This window comes from Colobus angolensis, unplaced genomic scaffold (assembly GCF_000951035.1).
Source record: "Colobus angolensis palliatus isolate OR3802 unplaced genomic scaffold, Cang.pa_1.0 Scaffold112, whole genome shotgun sequence".
NCBI classification, from domain to species: Eukaryota; Metazoa; Chordata; class Mammalia; order Primates; family Cercopithecidae; genus Colobus; species Colobus angolensis.
In genome coordinates, this window is record NW_012112253.1 from 1118437 (window position 1) to 1130564 (window position 12128).

The 12128-nt window shown below is 44.5% G+C and overlaps 1 protein-coding gene across 1 annotated transcript in view; it reads left to right on the plus strand.

The window, feature by feature from the left end:
- LRRK1 (leucine-rich repeat kinase 1) overlaps positions 1-12128 on the plus strand; it is a 153952-nt gene that overhangs the window by 113844 nt on the left and 27980 nt on the right. The window contains exons 16-19 of the mRNA XM_011957518.1: positions 199-371; positions 1471-1591; positions 1837-1996; positions 3170-3446. Coding sequence (XP_011812908.1) covers positions 199-371; positions 1471-1591; positions 1837-1996; positions 3170-3446 — 731 coding nt within the window. The remainder of the gene's footprint in view (positions 1-198; positions 372-1470; positions 1592-1836; positions 1997-3169; positions 3447-12128) is intronic.

Here is a 12128-nt window from a genome sequence, read left to right on the forward strand (position 1 = left end):
TCACCTCCAACACTGGGGATCACATTTCAACATAAGATTTGGAGGAGAAAAACATCCAAACCATCTCAAGGCTGCAGATTGGTGGCTGAGCAAGGGCTGTGGCATCCAGGGTCAGCACAGCTGCACAGCTGGGAGCTCTGTCCTGTCCCTTGTTCAGTGAACAGAGACGATACTCAGCCGTGGGGTTCTCTGTTGCAGGCCAAGGCCCCAAATGCCGTGGTGCTGGTGGTCGGGACACACCTGGATTTAATTGAAGCCAAGTTCCGTGTGGAAAGGATTGCAACGCTACGTGCCTATGTGCTGGCGCTCTGCCGCTCTCCCTCCGGCTCCAGGGCCACAGGCTTCCCAGACATCACCTTCAAACACTTACAGTGAGTGCCCAGCCTCTAGCAGCTCCCACCTTCATGTGGGTGCCAGTCACTGATCTTTCCTGGGATCTGCTTGCAGAGAGCTCCTGAGGCTGGGTGGGGCTAGGCCCCTTCCCTGGCCAAGGGGGGCAGTCCACAGAGCTGACCCAGCCTTGGAGAGGGTGAAGACCTACCAGACGGCTGGCTGGGTGAGGCCTGGAGATGCCCCCTCTTTACTTCCTTTCTCCCCCATCCCCGCCCCAAGGGCCAGTGCTGAAACTGCATGGTGCCCATTGAACCAGGTGACTGAACGTGAGCACCACCCATCCAATTGCTGCCCATCTCATTTGTTGATCACTGATCAAGGACAGACCCTGGGGAGGGAGGACCTAGCCCTTGCCTTGGGTCTCAGTGGTCCTGATAGCAGCCTTTGAGTTAAAAAAGGCCAAGAGTTGGGAGGGGCTTTGGGGTGGGCATCATGACGTGTCCATGCAGATAAGTTCAATTGCCCTGGGCTGACCTCCTGTCACTGGTTGTGGGAATTGTTTGCCACCTCGTAGATGAAGAAGCTGAGGTTCAGCAAATTGTGTGCCCTAATGGGAGTAAAATATACTGCACATTGCATTAGCTGCCCTGGCGGCTCTCAGATTCCCTCGCCCGGGGTGGAGTGTCACGGGTATTGGTGCGTGGGTCAGCCTGGGACACATTGGCCTGGCTCGGAATACGGGATGAGGCTGTGAGGAATTATTGCTTTGACCTTGAGAAAGTCCCATGGGGTCTGTGATAAGAGAAGCCCTGGCTCTGGGTCAGAACCCGAGACCAGCCTGCGTGAGCCTGTGCCTGCCCAGCTTGTGCCCTTGGGGGTCTCAATGTACCTCTGCACCTCACTTTCCTTCTCTGTGAAGTGCCATGTTTAGTCTAGGAAGACAGACTAAAGCGACAGTGTGGGGCACCCAGCACAGTGATTTGCACAAAGCAAGGCCTCAGTAAACTTCTTGTGTTGTCTTTCATGAGTTCTCCAGACTTGCCAGCATTTAGGACAAACCTCTTGGGAAAACAGAGAAGCTGCAGCACTTCCTCAGAGTGGGGCATGATGAGTAAAGATGGGTCTTTTTGCACACAGTGAGATTTCCTGCAAGAGCCTGGAAGGCCAGGAAGGGCTGCGGCAGCTGATCTTCCATGTCACGTGCAGCATGAAGGATGTGGGCAGCACCATCGGCTGCCAGCGACTGGCAGGGAGGCTGGTGGGTACCTCACTCATCCAGCTTAAACCAGTAGGCCTGCTTCCCATTGTTGGGGATCCTCACTTCCCCTCTCTCCTGTGAAGCCCATGTCCATGTGGCAAGACTCAGTGGTTCCTGGTGAGGGAGGGTCAGGATGGAAGATAGTGGGTGGACATGTCCCACCCACTCAGGCCACAGGGGCCGGGCAGGATCTGCCCCAGCTGGCGGGCATGCCTCGGGACTTGCCTCGTCCATCTGTCCCCCAGATCCCCAGGAGCTACCTGAGTCTGCAGGAGGCCGTGCTGGCAGAGCAGCAGCGCCGCAGCCTGGACGACAACGTGCAGTACCTGACAGACAGGCAGCTGGAGCAGCTGGTGGAACAGACGCCCGACAATGACATCAAAGACTACGAGGACCTGCAGTCAGGTGGGTGGGGCTGGGGTGGGCGGCCAGGTGCCCGTGAGAAATGGAACTGTCTGTACTTCAGCTTGGCCCTCAGCAATGAATGAGAGACCGATAATCAGCCTGTGTTTCTGTCTTCCATCCCCCTCCCCTTCCTTCTTCCCTCTCACCCTTCTTTCCTTGGAGGTAGAGAACACAAACAGCTACTCTACACCAGCATTGTGTTGGCCACAAAGGCAGACATGTATTGGCCACGAGGGCAGACATATAAGCTGATGGACTGGTCCATGCCCTCCAGGGCTGACGTTCAGTCAGGGAGACAGAGGTCAAACAGTTACAATCGATTCTCATTAGCCACAGGACTTATGTTCTGTAAAGTCACCATGATCACTGAAATAGCAAATACTAAACCAGTGCTCCTAGGAAAGACGCAGGGTTCAGCTCCTGCAAGCCTCTGGTCAGAACATTCTCATTAGCCCATCAATACAGAACCTTGTTTTATGTGTGTTGCTGCTTAAAGACACTGTACTTAATATATATTGTTGATTTGTTGGCATTGAACTCATGGTTAACAGTACTGTTGCTCATTCCTGAACAAAGCTTATCTAATACACAGGTTTTCTCCATAAGGCACATCACAGCCTTCTCACGCTTAGGGAACTACACAGCGCTTCAGCACTTCACTTGGGACCATTTTAAACAGTGAAAGCATCAACAAAAAGCACAAAAATTCAAAAAACATGGCACTGACATAGACCACTAAGCAGGCCCCTGTTTTCAGCATGAGAGTTGAGAGTGTTGCCCTGTTCAGCCTCCACTGGGAGTGTGCACATTGGTCAATGCAAATTTTTCACCGCTCAGCACATGTCCGCAAATAACCACAGGAGCGTTGATTTGGGGGTCGCAGATAAATTTTAGTAAGAAGGCAAATTTGCAAAGGCAGAATCCACAAATAATGAGGATCAACTGTAGTTACCGAGGTGGCTATTAGCCTAAGACTTTGGCAAGAGTTACCAGGGGCCACCAGGACACCTGTGATCGGGCTGCCAACCTGCCTGAAGGGTCCAGCATGTGGGGCATGTTGGTTTCTTCCTAGGAAGAATTTGTGACCTAGGTCCCCTTGGAAAGAGGGCCACCCCAGAGTCCCTTTCGCTCCTTTGTCTAACTGCTGCTTCCTCCTCTCCTTGCCTGGGGCAGCCATCAGCTTCCTCATAGAAACTGGCACCCTGCTACACTTCCCAGACACCAGCCACGGCCTGAGGAACCTCTACTTCCTCGACCCTATTTGGCTGTCCGAATGTCTGCAGAGGATCTTTAACATTAAGGGCTCCCGGTCAGTGGCCAAGAATGGGGTGATCAGAGCAGAAGACCTCAGGATGCTGCTGGTGGGGACTGGCTTCACACAGCAGACGGAAGAGCAGTACTTCCAGTTCCTGGCCAAGTTTGAGATCGCCCTTCCCGTCGCCAATGACAGGTAAGGACACAACTTACCATGCCAGGCTGTGCAGGTTGCTCTCCGAAAGCGGGATTTGGGGTCTGGAGCCACTGGTGGCCTGAACAAGATTTCCAGGGATCAGTGCTGCCACTGCTGCCCCCTAGGGACAGTCTAGCACCTGATGACCTGCCTGTCTGGCCTGGGTCAGCGGGACAGTGAGCAGAGCTGGCCACTCCCTCCTGTGTCCCGGGGTTCTCTGTTCAGGGAGTTAAAAGAAATCCACTTATCGAAAAAGTGTAGGAAAACATGAAAGGATGTCATTAAAAATAATTTGTGGGAATTTCACTTTACAGGGGCTTGATTGCTTGGTTATTTGGTAAATGAGAGTGAGTAGCCAGTTAGGTGGCTCACACCTGTAATCCCCACTCTTTGGGAGGCTGAGGCGGCCAGATCAATTGAGGTCAGGAGTTCAAGACCAGCCTGACCAACATGGTGAAACCCCGTTTCTACTAAAAATACAAAAATCAGCCGGGCATGGTGGTGTGTGCCTGTAATCCCAGCTACTTGGGAGACTGAAGCAGGAGAATTGCTTGAACCCAGGAGGCAGAGGTTGCAGTGAACAGAGATCACACCTCTGCACTCCAGCCTGGGCAACAGAGCGAGACTCCTCAAAAAAAAAAAAAAAAAAAGAGTGAGTGACTAGGATGTGCGTGCTAATTACACAGCCCAGTTCAAAATGCAGTCCAACATGATTAAATCATGAGAGCAACATGATCAACTACTCCAGGGTGGATGGTCCGAGGGTCAAATAGAGGCACTCCATATAGTAGCTAATCATCACCTCTTTCTGTGGACTTCTCCTGGATCTTTAACATACCCAGGTCTCCCCAGTCCTAAACTGCAAACAAAACAAATGAGCCTCTCTCCTCCTTTTCCTCCTTTCCTTGCTCCCCAGCGTCTGCTGCTCCTCATCACTTTGTGCTGGTGGCCAGGCAGCCCTCTAGGTGCCCCCAGGTACCCCTCCTGTCCTCTGCTGACCCTGCCCCAAGTACTGACCCTCCCCTCTGGAGGGCCTTCTCCATGAGGGGACCCTGCCACCCTCCCTTCCAGCCTCCAGTGTCCTCAGCAGGCCCCTCCCCTGCACTTTGCCCAAGCCATCAATTCAGCTTCCTTGATCCTCCATGCCCCAAAGGAAGAATCCCCAGATTTTCAGCAGGGCCCAGCATCCAGAGGCTCAGGCCTGGGCTTCCAAATTGCTCCCACCCGGAAATCTGGCATGGCAACTGACGCATCACGTCTGAGACACCTGCCTTCTCTCCTCTGCTGTCTGGTCCCACCGATCACCTTCCCTCACCCCCCACCCATGGGACCTTGCCAGGGCGTGGCACTCTAGGCTCAAAATTCCTCCCTGTATCCGTGACACCCACTCCTCACCCCACCTGCCATGATATGGCCCTGTCATCTCCCAGTGAAACAATTCTGTTGACTGGCCCTTTCCTCCTTGTGCCACCCACACCTGCTTCTGTTTTTGTTTGTTTACAGTTTTAGAGATTTTTTTCCATACATTATTGGGGCACAGTTGGTATTTGGTTACTAAGTCCTTTAGTGGTGATTTGTGAGATTTTGGTGCACCCATCACCCAAGCAGTATACACTACACCCTATTTGTGGTCTTTTAACCCTTGCCCATCTCCCACTCTTCCCCACAAGTTCCCAAAGTCCATTGTATCATTCTTATGCCTTTGCATCCTCACAGCTTAGCTCCCACATATCAGTGAGAACATATGATGTTTGGTTTTCCATTCCTGAGTTACTTCACTTAGAAGAGTCTCCAATTTCATCCAGGTCACTGCAAATGCTGTTAATTCATTCCTTTTCATGGCTGAGTAGTGTTCTGTCATAGGTAAAGTTTACTTACAGTGAAATGCCCAGATCGCTTGTATTCAAAACAATGACTTTTGACAAATGCATACAACAGTGCAACCAGCACCTGCCTCAAGATACAGAATGTTCCTGTCATACTGGAAGTCCCCCCACACTCCCTTCCAGTCATTTCCCATCCATATCAGCACCAGCACTCTGATTTCTAGCACCAGAGCCTAGTGTTTCCTGTTCTTGAACTTCTCAACTGCACAGAGTCACACGATATGGTCTCTAATTGGCTTCTCCCACTAAACATCATGCATTTGAGATCCATCCATGCGGTTGTGTGTATCAGGGGTTTTTCTTTGTTACTGAGTAGTATTCCATTGTATGGCTTTACCACAATTTGTTTATCCACTCACCTGTTGATAGACATTTGGATGGTTTCCAGCTTTGGGCTATTATGAATAACACTGCTGTAAACTGTCTTAAGTCTTTTTGTAGACACATGTTTTCATTTCTCTTGGGTCAAAACTAGGAGTGGAATTGTTGGGTCATAGAGTGTAAGTTTAATTTTATAAGAAATCACCAGGCTTTCCCCCAAGAAATTGTATGCTCCTCCAAGAGACTGTACACTCCATTTCCTCCCCAATATTTGTTGTCTGTAGCTCTTTCTGATTTTAGCTATTCCAGTGGATGTGAACTTGTACTTGACTGTGGCTTTACTTTACATTTTCTTCATGACTAATGAGGTCAAATACCTTTCATGAGCTTATTGGCCATTGGCATATCTTCTTTTGTGAAGTGTCCATTCAAGTTTTATGCCTATTTTATGATTAGAATGTTTTCCTTTTTGGTACTGATATGTACTTCTTTATATCTTCTGGATACAAGTTATTTCTCAGATATGTGATTTGCAAATATTTTCTCCCAGTCTGTGACTTGCTTTTTTTATATTAATGAAGTCTTTTTAATTTTGTGATTATTGCTTTTTGTGTCATCTTGAAGAAATACTTGCTTATACTATGATCTTGACAATCCTTCTATATTTTTCTTCTAGAAGGTTTGTAGTTTAGCTTTTACTTCCAGGTCTACGATCTATGTCAAATTAATTTCTGTATATGGGGTGAAGTAGGGGTCGAGGTCCATTTTTTCCTATATATTATCCCGTTGTTCCAGAACCATTTGTTGAAAAGACTTTCCTTTCCCCCATTGAATTACCTTGATTTCTTTATCAAAAATCAGTTGTGTGGGCTTGTTTCAGGACTCTATTTTGTTCCACTAATATGTGTGCCTATCCTTATGCCAGTGCCAAACTCTACTGATTATTGTAGCTTTAGAGTAAGAACTTGAAATTAGGTTGCATGAACCTTTTGTATTAGTTTCCTGTGATTGCTGTAAGATACCATGAATGTGGCATCTTAAAACAACACACATTTTTTCCCTTACAGTTCTGGTGGCCAGAAGTCCAAAATAAGTTTCCCTGGTCCAAAGTCAAGGGGTCAGCAGGATCGTGCTGCCTTTGGAGGCTCTAGAAGAAAATCCATTTTCTTATCTTTTCCAGTCTCTAGAGCTGCATTTCTTAGCTCATATTTCTTTTATCGATATGTAATATTTTACATATTTATGGGGTACATGTGAGTTGTTTTTACATGCATAGAATGTGGAATGATCAAGTCAGTGTATTTGGGGTATTCATCACCTTGAGTATTTATCCTTTCTATGTGTTGGTATCATTTCAAGACCTGGCTTCTAACTACTTTGAAATATACAATATATTCTTGCTAATTATAGTCACCCTAGTCTGCTATTGACCATTAGAACTTACTTCTTCTAACTGTATGTCTGTACCCATTCACCAACCTCTCTTCATCTCTCCCTCCCACTCTCACACCCTTCCTTCCTAGCTTCTGGTATCTGTCATTCTGTTTTCTATCTTCATGAGATCAGGCTTTTTAGCTCCCACATATGAGTGGGAGCATGCAGTATTTGTCTTTCTTTGCCTGGTTTATTTCATTTAATGTAATGACTTCCAGTTTCATCCATGTTGCTGCAAATGACATGATTTCATTCTTTTTTAAGGCCAAGTAGTATTCCATTGTGTATATGGACCTTTCTTTATCCATTTGTCCATTGATGGACACTTAGGTTGGTTCCTTATCTTTGCTATTGTGAATAGTGCTGCAATAGATAAGGGAATTCAGGTATCCCTTTAATACCTGATTTATTTTCCTTTGTATAAATATCCACTACTGGGATGGCTGGATTGTATGGTAGTTCTATTTTTAGTTTTTTGAGAAATCACCATACTGTTTTTCACAGTGGCTGTACTAATTTATATTATGGCCAACAGCATATAAGAGTTTTATTTTCTCTGCATCCTCACCAGCATCTGTTATTTTTTGGTTTTCTGATAGTAGCCATTCAACTGGGGTTATATGATATCTCATTGTGCTTTTGATTTGCATTTCCCTGATGATTTGTGGTGTTGAGCATTTTTCATATACCTGTTGGCCATTCATATGTCTTCTTTTGAAAAACATCTATTCATGTTCTTTGCCCTCTTTTAATGAGATTATTTGGGTTTTATTGAGTTGTTCAAATTTCTTATAAATTGTGGATATTCGTTCCTTGTTGGATGAATACTTTGCAAATATTTTCTCTCATTCAATAGGTCTCTTCACTCTGCTCATTGTTTCCTATGCAGTGAAGAAGCCATTTCATTTAATATAGTACCATTTGTCTATTTTTGTTTTAGTTGTTTGTATTTTCGAGGTCTTAGCTCTAAAACCTTTGCCTAGACCAATGTCCTGAAGTGCTTTCCCTGTTTTCTTCTAGTAGTTTATAGTTTGGGGTCTTAAATTTAAGTCTTTAATCCGTTTTGAGTTAATTTTTGTATGTGGTGAGAGATAGGGGTCTAGTTCCATTCTTCTCCTTATGGATATCCAATTTTCCCAGCACCATTTATTGAAGAGGGTATATTTTTTCCACTGTATGTTCTTGGCACCTTTGTTGAGAATCAGTTGACTGTAAATATGCGGATTTATTTCTGGGTTCTCTATTTTGTTCCATGAGTCTGTGTGTCTATTTTTATACTGATATCATGCTGTTTCAGTTACTATAGCTTTGTAGTATATTTTGAAGTCAGATAGTATGATTCCTCCAGCTTTGTTCTTTTTGCTCAGGATTGCTTTAGCTATTCAATCTCTTGTTTGGTTCCATATGAATTTTAGAATCCATTATTGATCTGTTTAAGTTTACTTTTTATTCCTGATTCAGTTTGGGTAAATTTTTATGTTTCTAGGAATTTGTCTGGTTTTTTTTTTTTTTCCTAGGATTTCCAGTTTGTTAACATACAATTCTTCATAATAGTCTCTGATTATCTTTTGTATTTCTGTGGTATCAGTTATAATGTCTCCTTTTTCATTACCAATTTTGGTTATTTGGGTCTTTTCTTGGTTACTCTAGCTAGTGATTTATCAATTTTGTTTATCTTTTTGAAGAATCGACTTTTCATTTCATTGATCCTTTGTATTGTTTTTTAAGTCTGTATTCCATTTTATTTCTCCTCCAACCCTTATTTATTATGTGATTTCTTTCCTTCTGCTGATTTTAGGTTTGGTTTGTAAATGTCTTTAAGGTCCTTTTGGTCTCAAGTCATTTAAATCCAACTTTTTTTGATGAGTTTATGTCTAGATGATCTGTCTAATGCTGAGAGTGGTGTGTTTAAGTGCCATAATATTATAGTATTGGAATCTCTCTCTTAGATCTAGTAATATTTGCTTTATGAATCTGGGTGCTCCAGTGTTGGGTGCATATATATTGATACTGTTATATTCTCTTGTTGGATTGATCCCTTTATCATTATATAATGACCTTCTTTGTCTTTTACTGTTTTTGACTTAAAGTGTGTTTTGTCTGATATAAGTATAGCGATGTCTGCTTGCTTTTGGCTACCATTTGCATAGAATATCTTTTTGCAATGCATTACTTTCAGTCTATATGTGTCTTTACAGGTAAAGTGAGTTTCTTATTGGTAGCATATAATTGAATTATGTTTTTTAATCCATTCAGCCAGTGTACACCTTTTAAGTGGAGAATTTAATCCATTTACATTCAAGGTAATTATTCATATGTGAGGTTTTATTCCTGTCCTATTGTTAATTATTTTCTGGTTGTTTTTACGTATTCTTTATTCCTTTATTTCTCTCTTATTGCTTATCACTGCGGTTTGGTGGTTTTCTGTGGTAGTACCATTTGAGTCCTTTCTCTTCCTCATTTGTGTGTTTGCTTTACCAGTGATTTTTATACTTTTGTATGTTTTCATGATGTTAAATGTCATTTTTCTTTTTGCTTCCAGGTTAAGGATCCCTTGAGCAGTTCTTGTAGGGCCAGTCTATTAGTGATATAAGGTTTCTGCTGAGAAATCTGCGATTAGTCTAATGGGGTCTCTTAGGTGACTAGATTCTTTTCTATTGCTGTTTTTAGAATTCTCTTTTTGACTTTAGACAGTTTGACTGTAATGTGCCATGGAGAAGAGCTTTTTGCATTATCTCTGTTTGGGGATCTCAGAGCCTCCTGTATCTGAATGTCTAAATACCTTGCTAGATTTAGGAAGTTTTCATCTCTTATTTTGTTACACAGATTTTCCTAACCCTTTCATTCTTTCTTCACCTTCTGGGACTCTAGTAATTTAAACACTTGGTTGCTTTATGGTGTCCCATATATCACAAAGGCTTTACTCATTATTTTCTTCATTTTTCTTTATTTTTTGTCTAACTCTGTTATTTCATAAGACCTGTCTTCAAGTTCTGAGATTATGATTCTGCTTGATCTAGCCTATTATCAAAGCTTTTGAATGTATTTTATATCTCACTCAATGAATTCTTCAGTCCCAGAATTTCCATTTGGTTTTTTTAAATGATATTAATATCTATCTCTTTGGTAAATTTTTCATTTGCATCCTGCATTGTTTTTCTGATTTCTTTGTATTGTTTTTCAGAATTTTCTTCTATCTCACTGAGCTCCTTTAGTATCAGAATTTTTAATTATTTTTCCAGGATTTTATAAATTTGTTCTTAATTGAGCTGTATGGCTGGAGCATTATTGTTTTCCTTTGGAAGTGTCATATGTCCTTGCTTTTTCATGTTTCCTGTGTCCTTACATTGATGACTGTGCATCTGGTATAAGAGTTACTTCTTCCAGTATTTGAATTTGCTTTCATAGGAGAGAACTTTCTCCTGAAGATGCATCTATGGTGTTGGTTCAGTACGGCACTTTGACTTTCATTCTACATAGATGCAGTAGTGTAATCTGTATGATTTCTTTGGCTATAAACAATGTCAGTGGTATCTGTGATTTCCTCAGTGATTTAGGGTGGAGCCATTGTTAGTGGAGCTTGTGGGGAAGTTTTGCTGGGGACAGGGATGCCAGCCGGGTCAGTCTTTGGGCCCCAGTGGTGGCAGCAGGCATGCCTGTCTTTGGACCCCAGGGTGGTACACACTGGCACCAGTGTTAGAGGGTCCAGGCAGGCCTATTCTTGGGCTTCCAGGAGGCTTACTTGGATGTTGGTAGTGGCATCAGTGGGCCAGTAGGTGGGTGGATTCTTGGGTCCCTAGGCAGCTGGCATGGTGTGGGTAATGGCAGTGGGAGTGACAGGAAAACCCTGTAGGTCCCAAGCAGTGCACACTTGTATTGGCAGTGGCTGCAATGGGCTGGTTGGGCTTGTGCATAGGGCCACGGGTGACACGTGCAAGTAGGTACCAGCTGTAGTGGTAACAGCAGAGTCGGTAGGCCTAACCTTTGGCCCTCAGGAGAAGTGTTCAGGTACCACTGATGGTGGACTGAGTTGGGCAGTCCCTCAGCCCTAGTCCATGTGCTTTGGCACAGGGGCCAGGGGACATGAAGCCAGGCCAGGTGGGCTTGTTTTCAGGCCCCTCAATGGTGTGTACCGGTACCAGCCATGGTAGGCAGGAGTGGAGTGATCCCTAGGCCAGCAACGGAATGCTCAGGCAGGGGACATCAGTGGTCACACTGCTGCCCTGCCACTGGGAAGGGTGGGCCACCTTCAGTGGCGACAGATTAGGCTGGTGGGTGGGGAATACATGCCACGCACACCTTAGCCCTTAAGGTGGTAGCCTAAGCTTCACTCACACCTCATCCCCAGGGGTAGCAGCCCACATTTCTCTTGCACCTCAGCCCCAGCACCACTAGGCTCCAGGACAGTACACAGTCAGTTGGGGACAGGGCTGTAAAATGGCTCCTTGTAGGCCAGGTGCAGTGGCTCATGCCTGTAATCCCAGCATTTTGGGAGGCCGAGGCGGGCGGATCACAAGGTCAGGAAATTGAGACCATCCTAGCTAACAGAGTGAAACCCCATCTCTACTAAAAATACAAAAAATCAGCCGGGCGAGGTGGTGGGCACCTGTAGTCCCAGCTACTCGGGAGGCTGAGGCAGGAGAATGGCGTGAACCTGGGAGATGGAGTTTGCAGTGAGCCGAGATCATGCCACTACACTCCAGCCTGGGTGACAGAGCGAGACTCCATCTCAAAACAAACAAACAAACAATAACAACAACAACAACAACAAAAGGCTCCTTATAGATTTCTTAAAGAACTAAAAGTAGATTACCATTTGATCCAGCAATCTCACTACTGGCTATCTACCCAGAGGAAAAGAAGTCATTATGCAAAAAAGATACTTGCACACACATGTTTATAACAGCACAATTCATAATTGCAAAAATATGGAACCAGCCCAAATGTGCATCAATCAACAATTGGATTAAAAAAATTGTGATATATATATACCATAGAATACTACTCAGCCATATAAAGGAATAAAATAATGGCAATTGCA